The sequence below is a fragment of the Tachysurus fulvidraco genome, chromosome 21, assembly GCF_022655615.1.
Source record: "Tachysurus fulvidraco isolate hzauxx_2018 chromosome 21, HZAU_PFXX_2.0, whole genome shotgun sequence".
NCBI lineage: Eukaryota > Metazoa > Chordata > Actinopteri > Siluriformes > Bagridae > Tachysurus > Tachysurus fulvidraco.
In genome coordinates, this window is record NC_062538.1 from 20,676,791 (window position 1) to 20,693,874 (window position 17,084).

The 17,084-nt window shown below is 40.5% G+C and overlaps 2 protein-coding genes across 2 annotated transcripts in view; one reads left to right on the forward strand and one right to left on the reverse strand.

The window, feature by feature from the left end:
• The first annotated feature begins 2,743 nt into the window (after positions 1-2,743).
• Positions 2,744-5,308, forward strand: LOC113646405 (sphingosine 1-phosphate receptor 3). Its single transcript, XM_027152631.2, has 2 exons — positions 2,744-3,007; positions 3,332-5,308. Exon 2 carries the CDS (start codon positions 3,463-3,465, stop codon positions 4,516-4,518), a length of 1,056 nt encoding a protein of 351 aa, XP_027008432.1. The 5' UTR covers positions 2,744-3,007; positions 3,332-3,462; the 3' UTR covers positions 4,519-5,308.
• Positions 5,309-10,126: 4,818 nt separating this feature from the next.
• The window catches only part of shc3 (SHC (Src homology 2 domain containing) transforming protein 3), a 20,811-nt gene continuing 13,853 nt past the window's right edge, over positions 10,127-17,084 (reverse strand). Inside the window, exons 6-12 of the mRNA XM_047806008.1 lie at positions 15,887-15,938; positions 14,913-15,042; positions 13,970-14,117; positions 12,414-12,468; positions 12,048-12,242; positions 10,814-11,115; positions 10,127-10,647 (exon numbers count right to left, since the gene is read on the reverse strand). Coding sequence (XP_047661964.1) covers positions 10,519-10,647; positions 10,814-11,115; positions 12,048-12,242; positions 12,414-12,468; positions 13,970-14,117; positions 14,913-15,042; positions 15,887-15,938 — 1,011 coding nt within the window. The 3' untranslated portion in view covers positions 10,127-10,518. The remainder of the gene's footprint in view (positions 10,648-10,813; positions 11,116-12,047; positions 12,243-12,413; positions 12,469-13,969; positions 14,118-14,912; positions 15,043-15,886; positions 15,939-17,084) is intronic.

Consider the following 17,084-nt stretch of genomic DNA (forward strand, 5'->3'; position numbering starts at 1 on the left):
CATGACCACAGCAAACTTGAAACAGGTCTAAAAACCATCACCTCACAAGGGTTTCTAAATTTATACCTGAAAGGTGTGAAAACCGAGAAACATCCAGTGAGCAGCAGTTTAAAGCTGACAAATGAATTGTTGACAAGAGATTGTTATCAAGAGAGGAGAATGGCCAGGTTGGTTCGAGCTGACAGAGTATACTGTCATGAGTATTTTGCATTTTTAATTTAATTTAAGTATGTTTAACACACGACCCCGTAGCTAAAACCCAGGTTATGCTTGACGCCTGACTGCGCTACATACAGTACGTGCATAGATGCAGCAGCTACAGCGTTGTTCACATAATAACCCGCATGCTTTCTGTACATATCACCAGCAGAGTGATAGATGTGGGTGTTAAGTAACCAGCTTTGAAGGGTTTTAAGCAGGCACGTGTAAGGATATCATATATAGAGCTTCCTTAATTGTGTGGTCGTTTCTGCATGCGCCCAGGAGACGGGATCAGTTTGGTATGCTGCCCTGTCTATCAGTGAAGATCTGAGTTCATTGCCGTTCCTCTCGAGTTGGTTTTGCTTTTGTCTCCTTATCTGGGACGTCTCTGTACGTCTACGCAGTACAGTATGTCTTCAGCGGGTACTGGGTTTATTTGAATGACAATTCACATTTGTATTCCCAGACATTTTTTTTTGTTCGACTCACTTCCTCAGTGTGTGTGTGTTTACATCCCTTTAAGGTTACAAGATCTATTTAGTTTTCTGGGATTTTTGGACCTTTTTTTTCCGTTATGCTCACATCATTGATTTTCATGACCTATTACGTTCATTTATCTTGTTGATAACATGCTTAGATTTTTTTCAGGCCAAGGTACAATATACATATATATACCTGCTATATTAACTAGTTCTGTATATAGCAATAGTAACTCAAACAATCACTGTTTACGACCGTGTTGAGCAGAAGCTCACTTCTAACATGCAGAACATGTCAGACATTGATGTAGATGGTCTACAACAGCAGAAGACGGTCGAAGATCAGGAAAAAGATCAGACAGCTGTTTCAGTAAACCTGCACCAACTGTAGCCTCAGAGTTCTGTTAAATTATGTAAAAATTTAGGTTTGTTAAGATTCAAATACATTTGATTACTAAATTTACTAAAATATGACAATTTGACTCAGATATTATCATAAGCACATTTAATCTTAAGACTCCACCAAACCCATAATCTACGCTAACAGCCTGACTTTAACAAAGCTCAAACCGGATATTTAATATTTATGCTAGGATCCTGATTTCAGACTTTTTTTTTTTTTTACTTAACAACATCAAGAGAACATTAATATAAAGACTTATATATGGTTTCTGTAACACCATAATCTAGTGATGTCTATGAACTCATAGAATATTGAACCCAGGCCTGGATCCAGATAGGAGATGTGTAATATCCAGGTGGGCTGCTCGGATTGGGGGGGTTGGGGGTTGGGGGTTGGGGGGGGGGGTTCTTTAATGCTTTAATCTCTCATGTCTATAGTTTTAATATTTAAGACAATTGTTAGGGTTGTTTGTTATTGTCGTGTTTGTGTTTTCTTCATTTTTAATATTTTTTTATACATATTTTGGAACTATTTAGTAACTTTATATATAAAAAGGGTTAACGTTTATTTTACATTCTCTCTTTTTGCATTTGTAATATTTTTTGACCCCTTAACAGATCTTGTATCAATTAAGTAACTTTAGATTTGATAAATAGGGGCAATTCCTTTAAAATAACTAATTGTATTTTATTAGGCCATATATAGTGTGTTAATCAAGTTCACTAACAGTTCCAATAAAGTTACTGTGACTGTCGTTTATTGCTTTATAAGCACGTCCGTTTACCTCGAAGGTTGCGTGAATGTGAATGAACTAAGTCTGTCTGTCTGACTAGGAGGGGAAAAAAGGTTGGGAAGAAATTAGAAAAATAACGTATCTCGAGCTGAATTGAATATCGCACCAATTTTGTGATTGGCTGTTATGTGGTGTGGGGCCAGTGTGGGCCAAGCCTCTGATTGGGTGGGCCAGGCCCACTCTGGCCCCCCCGTGGAGCCGGGCCTGATTGAACTTAACTTTAAATGGATAAAAAAAATTAAATGCGTTTTAATGAAACAAAATATAATTTTTGGCTTATTGCTGTGGTATAAGAGCAATAACAATCCACCCTGTTGTTGATTATTTTCCTACTTCTAAGCATCAATGTATTTTAGCCCTTAATTAAGGCATTTCTGTCTCCATTCTGGATGGGTTTGGTGTAAAATATAAAAACGTACACTACGTGTTCCTCGCCAATCCATAAAAAGGTCCGACTTTTTTTTTTAAACATAAAAAAAAGATATTTCTGTGTCCTCGCTCCATTTCCTTTCTTTCACTATGCTTATTTAAAGCCATTATTGGTTAACTGACCCCTCATTCTCTCTGTCTAACCTCAAACAAATTGTAGCCTACTGTACACTCAGTGGTGCTCATTAAACGTGCTCTGAAACGATCATGCTCTTTTCATGCTCCCTCACAACAATATGAATAATTCAAAGGATATAAAAAGCAGCGATAAATGGCACGTTGCATGTTACAGCGTGGATTCTGTTTGCGCTCGGCCGGATCTTAAACTTTGAGGTAACTGACAGAGATGAGGAATTGCAGCACTGATCGAACCTCCACAGATCCCTCCTTGCACGTTAAGGTCCCTCCTACTTACATCCTCTTTAGTGAGCTGTGTGTCTGTAACTTCATATCTTTAACACGGCTTCTACATGAAGTGGCTGGAGACGGAAAGTGCATCGCATAAGCTGAAGTTATGAACACGTGCTGATGTGGGGGTCAGTAAATGGAAACCTGGCAACTCTGTTACACCATTTGTGCAGTGTAAGCATGTGCAATGAAGAGGTTTAATTCCACAGCAGGATGAAGTTAAGAGTCTTCACGCTCTGTTGGAATACATAGAAGACTGGGGCAGATTTCTCTGGGATTAGAAAAGGTTTGACGGTAAGTGATGGTGATCTGAATTCTGTTGATGATTGTTCTGTAAACTGAAGTTTTAAAAAGAATTTAGTTGTTTGTTTACTCTTCTATTATTCACTACCTAAACTCATGATTCCTGAACTTGCTGATAAGGAAAATACAATACTACATAACTATATAAAAATATATAGTGTATAATACTTGCCATAATATATTGAAACAGTTTTTAAACAATGTCAGGATCTCAGCCATGTACTAAAAGTTTTAAGCCATGAGTGTAGTTTTAAATCTGTTTATCTTCATTTTATTGATTGGAAATATGTAAGAAAGTGTTTTTCTATCAATCAGGGAAGATTCTACCTAGATCAAGGAATGCACTAGGATCTCCAAACGTCCTTCCATCGTTCTGTAAACCCAACTGGAAACCTCTCTCACCGGGAGCACCCGGTCTCAATCTTGCATTCTCTTCTGTACTAATAATGCCCCCTGCTGGAGCAATGATAAATCCAGCCATAATCAAGCATTACAATTACACAGGAAAGCTGAAAAATAGGAACAGCACCAGTGGGGTTGATTTGGGTCCTGAGAAGGTGGTGTTTCTGGTTATAAGCAGCTTCATAGTCCTGGAAAATTTGATAGTTCTGATAGCGATATGGAAAAACCACAGATTCCACAACCGCATGTACTTTTTCATTGGGAATCTTGCGCTGTGTGATTTGCTTGCCGGTGTGACATACACTGTGAATCTGCTATTGTCTGGAGAAAGAACTCTGCACCTTTCAACAGAAGAGTGGTTCATCCGTGAGGGGAGTGTGTTCGTAGCGCTGGGAGCATCCATCTTCAGTCTGCTGGCTATTGCCATCGAAAGGCATCTAACCATGATCAAAATGAGGCCTTATGACGCTACTAAGAATTACAGAGTGTTTCTGCTCATAGGAACATGCTGGCTGATTGCTGTGGCTCTCGGAGTGTTGCCCATCCTGGGCTGGAACTGCCTGGAAAACCTTCCAGACTGCTCAGTCATTTTACCACTCTACACAAAGAAGTACGTGGCATTCTGCATCAGCATCTTCACGGCTTTGCTGCTTGCTATTTGTGTACTGTACACTCGTATTTACATCCTGGTGAAGTCCAGCAGTCGCAAGGTGATGAAGCACAGCAACTCCGAACACTCCATGGCTCTACTACGGACGGTCATCATCGTTGTCGGGGTCTTCATCGCATGCTGGATGCCCCTCTTTATTCTCATGCTCACTGATGTGGCCTGCAAGCAAAGGCAGTGCCCTATCCTGCTCAAAGATAACTGGTTCATAGCTTTGGCTGCGATGAACTCGGCTATGAACCCGGTGATCTACACTCTGGCTAGCAGGGAGATGCGCCGGGCATTTTTAAGGCTGCTGTGCGGATGTTTTATTTCCCCATGTACGGATGGCGGCAAAGCGTATGGAGAGGGCAGCAGGAGTAAGAGCTCTAGCCAGAATCAGAAACCAGCTGAAGATCAGGAGAAACAAGTGAATGTAGTCACAATAACTTAGCATAGAAAGCCCAGGCTCCTGGAATGAGACGTAATACTCAAAGATTTACCATTTAAGTGTAATATATAGCCATGAATGTTTAATGCATCATCAAGAGATCCAGAAGAAGATTTCTGTTTTGTTTATGATTACAGTGTCAATCAGGCAACTAAGGTCTGACATTTGCTTGATATTTCATTCCTGGCTGGTCCAATTATCAATCTTATTCTTCTGAATACCATACAAACACCAGTATTCCTAAAGCCCACCAATCTACCAGTGTTGAACCCTTTTGGGTTTTTTTTCGATCGATCTAACAATTAAATTCTCGAAAGGACGACCGTTCCGAACTTACACACCAGCCCAGAGATCTTTCCTGCCAAGGATGAGGAAACATTCTGAGCAAGACAGAATGACATTTTAAACTGGAATAAAAATTTTAACCAAGTCTTTCAACCATATTTTTTTTGTTATAAATGTGGCTCTTGTATGTTGGAATTTCTTTGCCGTCGAATGTTTTTTTTTTTCAGTGTAATTGCGCCGATAGAAGAGAATTCCAGAGGACACGTTTACAGTAACAGGCTGTTTTCTAAGGAGTCTCCAGTATCAGTGTTTTATACTGTAACAGTCAAAGGTAAAACCATTACTTCGAGTTTTCAGACACTTTCAGAAGCACCCGTAAGGAGGTGATGATGGTAAATCCACATCCAACACTGATTACTTTCCTATAACAGCATGGCCTAAGGGTTGTATTCTTATATAAAAAAAAAAAAGCCCAGTTGCCTGTGTGATGTTCTGCTTGTGGTTTCCGAAGGTCTAAAAAACAAACTGTTTCTGATCGTAATTGGTATTAATATTGCTTTTCAACGTGAGTATGGTGTTATGATTCTGTTACAGAGATGTGACTGTTATCGAACTTTTTTAAAAACACTAAGTTGTAGAGTTTTGTTTGTAATGTGGTTTAAAATAAGTCTGGTGCTTTAAATAAAGCTGAGCGTGGGATCATCTGGACCCCAGGTGTCTTTACATGGAATATCCCAGAGGTCTCCACCACCTTACACACACACACACACACACACACACACACACACAGAGGTACATATACTGTACCCACTTCACTCCAGTCATCACCACACAGAGCTGGCTCCCTCTGCTGAACCTAAACGTAAAGTTCAGGTAACATCTAAAGGTCTGAAGGTCTTTTAGGTGGCTGAACATTCTTGAAGAACCTAGTCAAAGGAACCGAGCTTGTGTTACAATATTTTTCTTTCCACTAAAGACATACCGTTATTCTACACGGTTGTTGATTATTTTCCTATAACAGCACACCCTCTATAAGAACATGCATGAACACACCAGGGTGAAAATAATGGGGCTTGATTATGAAAATCATCTCTGATGTTGATCTTTTTAATACACTGTGCCAAAGAAGTTGGTGTGTTGTAATATTAGCTAACGTTGACTTAAAACCGTGGCATTCGAGTACTCGAGTCGTTCGGTGTTATACGAAAGGTTGTACTGAAGGCTTAAGTCGCTTGTCAACTTGTCAGACCAGCAAATATTCACAGTTTTATTGCCAACAGTCATGCAGAAAAATAATAATAATAATAATACTACTACTACTACTACTACTACTAATAATAATAATAATAATAATAATAATAATAATAATAATAATAACACAATGATAACTCATGATTAATAATTCATTAATAATTAATAACATCGGTATCGTCTGATTAGATCGACTTCGTTCAAGAAGAACTAAACGAGAGGCTGGTAACGGATCTGTAATCTGTTCACAGCTGCTGTAACATAAGTCATAAAATTATTTGAGAATGACATAAAATTAAATGTAGCTACATATAAAGGGATGAATATTATGTTTTTTCTTTAATAGATGGAGGTAGAAAAGAAACTTCAGGACATGCTGTTATAGAATAAAAATCAACTCCGGGCCACGTCACACACACCACCACTGGGAAACACCACTGGCCTTCGTCGAATGTACCGAAACGTACTAATCTCTTACATTTTATCACACAATAACACAAGAATGAAGCAAAATATGAGGTTGACGGTGACTTTACAGTAGGAGTATTCGGTAAATTCGTTTAAAGGACTTAACCGAAACTAAATGTGATGCTTTTGGAAGTGGATGTACTCGATTGTCCTGCACAGAGACTTGACCTCAACCTCACTGAACATCTCTCTGAGATGGTCCAAACCTCCTTATCTAACATCTAGGGGTCGGCAACATGCTCCAACATGCAGGGGTCGGCAACCTTAAACACTCAGAGAGCCATTTGGACCCGTTTCCCACAGAAAAAAAAAACACAGGGAGCCACAAAACCAATTTGACATCTAAAATGAAGAGAACGCCGCATATATCGTTTTTTACCTTTATGGAAAGTATAGAAAAAACTGTAGTGTGTTGCATTCATGAAATCAATGAACTGCTACCGAGCAAACGAAATTTTATTTCTGCAGGCAAACAAAAATATTTTGAGCAGTTTGAACTAAGCTTAATTAAAAAAAAAGACGCTGGGTTGAAGGTTACTTTTAATTAAAATGTTCAATGTCTAATCGAGTCCTCTTCGTATTCATGGCAGGGCTCTCAAGTTTTGAAGACAGGCAAGCGTGACATCGCCACCAAACACACACACACACACACACCCCGGGCAACCCCAATTTTTTTCATTGGTTGTTGCGTTAAATCTTTCCCAGATAGTGCTATTTTCTGATTGGCTATTGTGTAGCCTCTTTTTTTTTTTTTGATTGGCTGATAAGTGTCAGGCTCGACTAACTGAGACGCGCTTGATTCCTGCCCGGTTCCATAGAGACAGCGGTGCGGACTGATACATTTTGGGCGCTGCGGCTTATTAAATATATAATAAATAGTCAGTTTTTCTGCGTGACAAATACGATGTGTACCAAAATCCCAAATGCGTGACCGTCACTGACAATGCGTGACACTTGATAGCCCTGCATGACTTGCCGGCTGCAGCAACCCAAAAATGCGTCTGCTTCTGTGTGTCGGATTTCGCAAGTCGGCGGTTTTGAGCGACAAAAATAAACTAAAAACGGTTTATTTTAATGTTACAAGAGCATCATAATCTTAGAATTTAGAAATCAATTTTTTTTTAAAACTAACTAAAATAAAATACATTTAATATAAATATTTATTTTCCAAATCTACAGGGAGCCGCAGCAGAGGGATGAAAGAGTCACTTGCGGCTCCGGAGCCGCGGGTTGCCGACCCCTGATCTAGTGGAAAGACTTCGCTGTAGATCAGAAGTTGTTATAAAAGCAGGATTAAATCTGGAACGAGAAGGATATACATTATTGGTAGGATGGTCAGGTGTCCACAAACATTTGGCCATATAGTGTTTTTGTGAGTAAGGAATGTGACATCGAAATAAAACAGGATTAAAAAAGTGCAGTAATAAGAATCAAGCCTTGGCAAATAAAAACAAAGGCCACATCGAAACTGTACAGTGTAAATTTCTCGCCGTATTCATGTTTCACATCAGATGAGATATCGGATTATATAGATAACTTCTTTTCATCTTTAACTTGTATTCGTTTTGAAACCGATTTACTTTTAAACGCATGAAAGTTTACATACTAGGATGTGGTGTGGATCGAAGTGCTTTTACGGCTGGAGGAACGACTGCATGGTGTGGAGGCCAGAACTTCACTCATTTTATCATTCATATGTGAACACAGTTCATTTGAAACCTTTACATCTCATCCTCGATACAGTGACACAGCCACACGTTCAGAAATTAAACCTCGGGTCTTTTTAGTCATCGTTACTTGTGTTTCGTGTATTTTATGTGAAAAATATATCGATACATCAATATTAGGTGTCCAGTGTGTGTATAAGAAATGATCACAACATTCAAAAATAACAATCTTGCTTTTTTTTTTAATCTACTCCAAAGTATATGAAAATAACCATTTTTGCCTATGCAAGTACTAGTAATGGAGTATAAATTCGTTCCCTACTCTGTAACGCGGCCTGCTATCGTAAATGTAAATTACTATTACGCAAATTTTGAAGCATGTCACCAGGATTGATAAGATGTTCCTAATTCTACATATCTGCTCTCTTTTTAGTATAGTATGAACTTACGAGTGTCATTGCATAGGTGAATGATTAGTTTCATATATCGTGAGACGCTCTCCGGCGACCGTCTTAACGACAATGCAAAACTGTAACCGGTGCGACTTCGTGATGTAGGTGTGAGTTACTTTGGAAAGATTTCTTGTGGTAAGTTTTTCCTTAAAAAAAAAAAAAAAAAAAAAGAGGACACACACTTATGGAAAGGAGAAAAGAAATCAATTAAAAGTCAGACGTTTGGTGCGTAAAACCGTTGGCGAGGGATCTAAGCACCTGATTCACTAAAGCCATTGGCATGCACATGAGTTTCTTACTGTAGCTAGCTCAAAAATAAATAAATAAATAAATAGATAGATAGATAAACAAACAGATAAATAAATAAATAAATAAATAAATAAAAAACCCTTAATTTAGGATTGGATACTGAAAAAATAATTATCCAATCATTGATCATGTTACTAAACAATATTAATATACACTAATTACTTTAACAAATTTGGATGTATGCATTGTTTGTGCTATCCGTTAGAATTTAAAATTATATTAGTGTGTGTATGTGTGTGTGTGTGTGTGTGTTTGTGTCTGTGTGTTTAAAGCCCACAATCAAGCCGCGATAAGCCGTAAAATGATAGAAACATCCATGGTATAAAAAAAGCCCTGAACATAATTAACTACACACATTTTTACAAGTTTAAAGAAGGAACGAAATTCAATCGTTAATATTCGGAATAAAAGGATAAATATTTTACATCGTCAGCATACACAAGCACCTGTCAGTGGGCTTTGACGGCTACAAACGATGACCACAAGAACAATTAACTTTTTTTTTTTCAAGTCATGCGAGTGCGCTGCCACAGGATTCAACATCATAGAAAAGTGTCAGTACTTTAAAGCTGTGTGTGTGTGTGTGTGTGTGTGTGTGTGTGTGTGTGTGTGTGTGTGTGTGTGTGTGTGTGTGTGTGAGTGAGTGAGTGAGTGAGTGAGTGAGTGAGTGAGTGAGTGAGTGAGTGAGTGAGTGAGTGTGTGTGTGTGTGTGAGTGTGTGTGTGTGAGAGAGAGTGTGAGTGTGTGTGTGAGAGTGTGAGTGTGTGTGTGTGTGAGTGAGTGAGAGACAGAGTGTGAGTGTGTGTGTGAGAGTGTGAGTGTGTGTGAGTGTGTGTGTGTGTGAGAGAGAGAGAGTGTGTGAGTGTGTGTGAGAGTGAGAGAGAGAGAGAGTGTGAGTGTGTGCGTGCGTGTGTGTGAGTGTGTTTGTGAGTGTGTGTGTGAGTGTGTGTATGTGTGTGTGAGTGTGAGTGTGTGTGTGTGTGTGTGTGTCTACGGTTTAAGCGAATACACTGATATCTTCCCCCATAAAAGCAGACCCAACAGTGATTAGGATCATTACCACCTGTCACTTGCACTAGCTGCAGTTAAAGAACGATTTCTAAAATATTTCAATATAAACAACTTTTTCCTCCTCAAATGATTCTCTCATCTAACTCTTACCGACAAACATGTAAATCCGGTTGTGCTTGATAGATAAAACTAAAACTTTTTTTTAGGTTATTCTAAAATACTTTTTTTTTTTTTAAATCTTATCTTCCGAAGAGTTCGTCCAAATATTTAGCGTTTTGAGTTTAAAACACCGCTAAGCCCAAATGCGCCCATGTCTTCTCAAAAAATATAGAATTTCAGTCATCACAACAAAATAATTAAAACAGTTCTATAAATCAGGCGTCGTGTGCGTGCGCTCGGATCGCCTTCACATGGTCCGAACGACGTCGCCGTGACTCTGACGAGATCCACCGTCATCTACACGCGCTCCTTATTCGTATTCTTCAAGTATCAGGTTTCAGGGTCGACCTCGTTCCCCCCTGTGCAGACTGTTTATTTATTTACTTTTACAGATGGACGTCGTCACTGTTTTCTTTCCACGGGCTGCTTCAAGCACAGTTCGCTCCCCGCCGAGACGATCGGCAGGTTGTTGTCGCGATGGTGGCCGATCAAGTGGCTGATGCTTTCGAATATGTGATCTTTCGTTCGTACCTTTTGAAGATAAAGATTCGTTTGTGACGAGTTCGTGAGGTTATGAGTTTCAGACATTTCTTTGAGACTTGCAGTATATTCTGTGTGACGATACTGAAGCTGTCAGGGATGACTGACGCTCAATTTCTATAGTAATAAATATGAAAAGAAATCTGGAGACACTCACCGTGCCTTCGGGGTCGACGAGCAGCAGGTGTTTGGCGAGGCCGTTGTGCATGCCCGTCAGCACATATGAGCCGGGGTTGGTAGTGCTTTTGCGCACCAGGAAGTCTCCATCATTGCGCAGGAGTTTCTCTGCATTGTGTCGGCTCATCTCTCCGTGGTACCAGCTCTGCTGCTCGAGCTCGGGGAGGGAGCGCAGGGCAGAGCGCGTCAGCACCGGACTGCAGTTATCCACTGACGAGGCCTTATTCAACGCAGACACTGACGTTGATGGAGACTGAGTCACGATCGCCTCCTCAAATGGCTCTGTGCAAAAAGAGACGCGAAACAGGCCAATAAACTTACATTAGGGTTACACCTTCACCACAAAATCGCCTGCTCTATACATATTTAAATTTTACTATTTTAATATTTCAGGATAAATTTGTGAAATATATGTCACTAACTGATAAAAACAATGTGACTTCTTTATCTATGTATATTCATTTCCACCCAGTAAAATCCTTCTGAATGCATGAATTAAAACCGACTCGCCTGCCATTAGAAAAAAAGAACCAATGTGAATGATTACACATTTCATTCATTCATTCATCTTCTACCGCTTATCCGAACTTCTCGGGTCACGGGGAGCCTGTGCCTATCTCAGGCATCATCGGGCATCGAGGCAGGATACACCCTGGACGGAGTGTCAACCCATCACAGGGCACACACACACTCTCATTCACACACACTCACACACTACGGGCAATTTTCAAGAGATGGCAATCAACCTACCATTTACATTTACATTTACATTTACGGCATTTAGCAGACACCCTTATCCAGAGTGACTTACAACTGAGCACCTGAGGGTTAAGGGCCTTGCTCAGGGGCCCAGCAGTGGCAGCTTGGTGGACCTGGGGTTTGAACCCATGACCTTCCGATCAGTAGCCCAACACCTTAACCACTGAGCTACCACATCCCCATGCATGTCTTTGGACCGGGGGAGGAAACCGGAGTACCCGGAGGAAACCCCCGAGGCACGGGGAGAACATGCAAACTCCACACACACAAGGTGGAGGCGGGAATCGAACCCCCAACCCTGGAGGTGTGAGGCAAACATGCCAACCACTAAGCCACCGTGTCCCCGATTACACATTTATTTATTTGTTTGTTTGTTTATTTATTTATTTACAACACACAGATCTGATCGACGCGGTCCTGTTCCAAAAACACATCAAAATATCACTGAGCCTTACTCATGTCGAATAGATCTTTCCTTGGACTGTCTTTGGCTGTGGCGCCCCCACATGGTTCACATGCTGCCTCTGAGTCCCCGTGCAGTGCCGCCAGTACCTGTGGATCAATGTGCTGCGTGTTCACGTATGTAGGAACTTCGCCCAGCTTAGGGCTCTGACCTTTGACCTCAGGCAAACTGTATATGTCACAAGATCCTGAAAGTGAGCATCCAAGAAAGAAGGGCAGTGAGTGAAATTTCTTCATTCTGTGATTTTTTTTTTTTTAAGGGGAAGGGGGGTGGAGGGTGTGTGTGTGTGTGTGTGTGTGTGTATGTGTGTGTGTGTGTGTGTGTGTGCACAATAATAGATGGAGGAGAAGCTTCTCACCTTGTTGGACGAGTATAGGCCTGCCTTGATAGTAAATCTGGTCTACGCCAGCCCCCTGCGACAAACGAGCCAGAGAGAGAGAGAGAGAGAGAGAGAGAGAGAGAGAGAGAGAGAGAGAGAGAGAGAGAGAGAGAGAGAGAAACACAGAGAGAATATGAGTCATCCCCAGTAATAAAACAGCCACTCCGCATCACTGCAACCCCAGGCTGCAACACTAATCTACTGCAAATAAGACCTTACATAAGTCAGAGTCATCACATTATCACACACATGATGTATATGAAGTGGACAAAGCAGAGCGCAGACCTGGAATCGGGTTTGTTGTTTAGCGCTCACACTCTAAGGCAGCTTATATCACCACGGAAGTGTTTTTTTTTTCCTGAGATCAATTAACGACGAGACTCCGAACAAGGCTATAAATACGTTTTCGACTGTGATGTCAGCAATAATTTGTCTCTAGGTCAACACGGCATACACATGCACAGGGAAAAAAGAGAAAGAGCTTACTAACGAACGACGAAATGTCATCCGACCAGATTCTGAGCACACGCTGTGCTTTACAGGACAGTGCAAGATGATCATGATTTACATTTTTTGAACCTTTACCGACATTCGTTTATCATCAGTAACGGTCTTATCCTGGTTGAAATGACTAATTTGTTTACACTCACTCACTCGTTCATTTTCTACCGCTTATCCGAACTTCTCGGGTCACGGGGAGCCTGTGCCTATCTCAGGTGTCATCGGGCATCGAGGCAGGATACACCCTGGACGGAGTGCCAACCCATCGCAGGGCACACACACACTCTCATTCACTCACACACTACGGACAATTTTCCAGAGATGCCAATCAACCTACCATGCATGTCTTTGGACTGGGGGAGGAAACCGGAGTACCCGGAGGAAACCCCCGAGGCACGGGGAGAACATGCAAACTCCACACACACACAAGGCGGAGGCGGGAATCGAACCCCGACCCTGGAGGTCTGAGGTGAACGTGCATTTGTTTACATTTTGAGAAAACAAATCAACTAAGATGTTCGGGAAAAAAACATGGAGTCGTGCTAACAATTACAGCCGAAGCAGGCGGAACTGATCGACGATCCGTAGGAGTGGGCGGGATTAGGATTTAAAGAATACACACGTGGACAAAATCGTTGATACTGTACACTTCGGTCAATGAAAGAAAAACTCACAATGGTCACAGCAAAAAAATTTAATCTGACAAAAGTAATAATAAATTAAAAATTCTATGAATGTTAACCAATGAAAGTCAGACATTGCTTTTCAACCGTGCTTCAATGGAATTACTTAAAAAAAACATAAACTCATGGAAAAGTGTGTAAATATAAAAATCTTGGCTAATCAGGGACATTTGGACTAAGAGGGAAATTACTATGGAGTGATGATCTCATGATGCTTATAAATAATAAGTAATAAATAAGTAATAAGTCAGCATTGTAATACGTATTATATTACTACGGTGGTCTACACCAAGATGAATTGTAGGCTGTGAGAATTAATGCATGCCGTTAGATTAGATTAGATGTGGAGACCTGGTTGCTCTCTGCTGTCTGATTGGTTAACCGTGCATCGATGAAGCCACCAGGAGGGGGCATCTTGCCAGGGATGTTGTTATAATACGAGTGATCAGGAGGCTCCTCTCCTTCCTCAGTCCATGAAGGCTCCTCTACGCTCAGTACCCTAAAAGATCCAGAGCCAGAGAAACAGAGAGAGAGAGAGAGAGAGAGAGAGAGAGAGAGAGAGAGAGAGAGAGAGAGAGAGAGAGAGGGAGAGAAAGACAGAGAGAAAGAGAGAAACAGAGAAAGAGAGAGGGAGAGACAGAGAGAGCAAGAGAGAAACAGAGAGAGCAAGAGAGAAACAGAGAAACAGAGAGAGGGAGAGAGAGAGGGAGAGAGAGAGAGAGCAAGAGAGAAACAGAAACAGAGAGAGCAAGAGAGAAACAGAGAGAGAGAAACAGAAACAGAGAGAGAGGGACACAGAGAGAGAGAGAGAGAGAGAGAGAGAGAGAGAGGGACAGAGAGAGAGAGAGAGAGAGAGAGAGAGAGAAACAGAAACAGAGAGAAGGACACAGACAGAGAGAGAGAGAGAGATTGATTTGCATTAAGAAGTCTGCAATAATTTGTTACTCTTACTCAGATTACAACATGAACATCTGTTACACTCCCCCAATAGTAATAAAACAAAACCATTGAAAATGATATGTATAATTTAAAAGGTTATTTAATTAGAAAAAATAACAAAATATTTAATAATATTTTAAATATTTAATACAAACCAAACATAATACAAAGGAATTCTAACGTTTATTAAATTATTATTAAAATAATCTCATGAGAAATTATTGATGGGGAAATAAACAAAAACCAACCAAAAAAAAAAAAAACGTACAGTGACGAGCTTGAATGCAGAGCTGTGTGTGTGTGTGTGTGTGTGTGTGTGTGTGTGTGTGTGTGTGTGTGTGTGTGTGTGTGTTACCTATCGTGTATAGCTGACAGCTTGCTGGAGGGACACTGAAGGTACTGCTGGAAGCGCAGGTCGAACGCCTGACCTATCGTACTGATCACATCCTGGGCCAGACCATCGGAACATTCCAGGATATGACAGGCTGCAAAACACACACACACGGACACACACACACGGACACACACACACGGACACACACATAATCAAACGATAATTTTATGAACTCACAGCAGCATTCATAGCTAGTGCTCTCTCTCTCTCTCTCTCTCTCTCTCTCACACACACCACACACACACCACACACACACCACACACACACCACACACACACCACACACACACCACACACACACCACACACACATACACCACACACACATACACCACACACACCACACACACATACACCACACACACACACACACACCACACACACACACACCACACACACACACCACACACACACACCACACTCTCAGGATTGGATATCAGCAGATAGCCAGGGAAAACGGAAGCCAGTTTGCTGACTCACTCTCGAGCCGCACTCATTATTGGATCTTTCCTCATGACGTCATCGGAAATGCGTTCTAAAGTATAGAGGATCGTTTTTAAAGCACGGCCGAGAGGTCAGACGCACAGAAAAGGGGGAAAAAAAAAAGAGACAGGCTGCAGCATAAATTGATTTTTTTCCCCAAAGCTAAATACAGCTACACAAGATCAATGCCATTCTGCTTCAGAATGCAGTGTTGCAGCCTGTAAAGAGGTCAAATCCCTCACATGCACAAACACAACTCAGGAATTTTACTGATGCTCTTTAAAAAAAATCCCCATCAAGGACAGACTAAGTATCGATTCAGTTCCGTACAATTTGATCCGTGTAGCACTTTTAACAATAGGCATCGTCACAAAGCAGGAACGAACTTATATACTGTAGGTAACAGATTATCAGGATTATCAGGAGTCGGTAAAGTGTGACGGAAAATACTTACCTCTGCGGTTAACTGGATCTTTTGCTACGTAAGCAACAAAATCAGTGGTGTCCTTTAAACAGAGCAAATGAGACATGAGGTTAGAAATAAGATCATTTACTGCACTGACCTTGTTTAATGATGATAACTTTTAACATAATAATAATATTGTCAAATCGATGTATTATGTCATTTTTTTTTTTAGCAAGAACCATTTCAGTTAAAAAAAATAAAAAAAGTTATTATTATAACTTATATTAAAGGCGATTTTCTCCGATTTTTGAGAAATGCTTCAGAAAACCGAGTCGGGCCGAATAATAAACAAAAATCAAAACGAAAATCAAAACAAACGTGTAGCCAATGAGCAGAAAGGGGCGGGGCTTGTCAATATGCGGCAGAGAGGGTGTTCAGTGCGCATGTGTGATGTTAGCAGAAAGCGGTTTTAACATTGACATGGAGAATAAAAACAAAGAAAGAAAGTGAAGAAAGGCTTACGATAAGGACAAGAAGTAGGACGTGTTAATATAGGATCAGCTTTCCAGCGCTGGAGAGAACTGAAGGAGCAGGAAGTTGGCCACATATTCACAGGTTGGAGTTTCCCGAGTCAATAACTCCTGAGCTAAACGCTGTTACTACACAAATAACACCTCTTTTCTATCGTAGTAATGTAGAGAGGCAGCTACAACCGTGTTTTGTGTAGTAACAGCTAAAAGAACTAATATATGCCTTTGTCCTTTACATCATTATGCTTGTGTGTCATTTTTGCTTGTTTGTTTATCTACAATCGTATTGTTCTTCCCTTCAGCTATGATAAAGACACATTTCTTTCCATTCGTTGCCTGGGTTACGTATGTATGTGTGGGTGAAGCTATCGATACAGGGGTGGGACCCATTTGGGTTAGGGGTGTGTTTGTTTTGGTGATTTCAAATGTCGACATTGGCTTTCAAAAATCAGAGACCCCACCTTTAATTTATAAGATAATTAATTAATTAAAAATTCTATTCCTGTGATAATGAAAATATATAATATATTGTTGTCTTATGATCGGACAAAACGAATGACTTATGAATTCATTTTCAAGTAGAATGGAATTTGGAAAGAAAATAATCATACATTTGATCCATTTCTAGTTCCATTTTAATTTCGTCTTTCCTCCTTCTATGTTCCATACTTTATGAATTTCGAGCGATCACGATCTAAAAGAATTCTCCTCTGATC

What these genes read in the sequence shown, in the direction of transcription:
- LOC113646405 (XM_027152631.2), top strand. Translation starts at nt 3,463, where the DNA reads ATGCCCCCTGCTGGAGCAATGATAAATCCAGCCATAATCAAGCATTAC.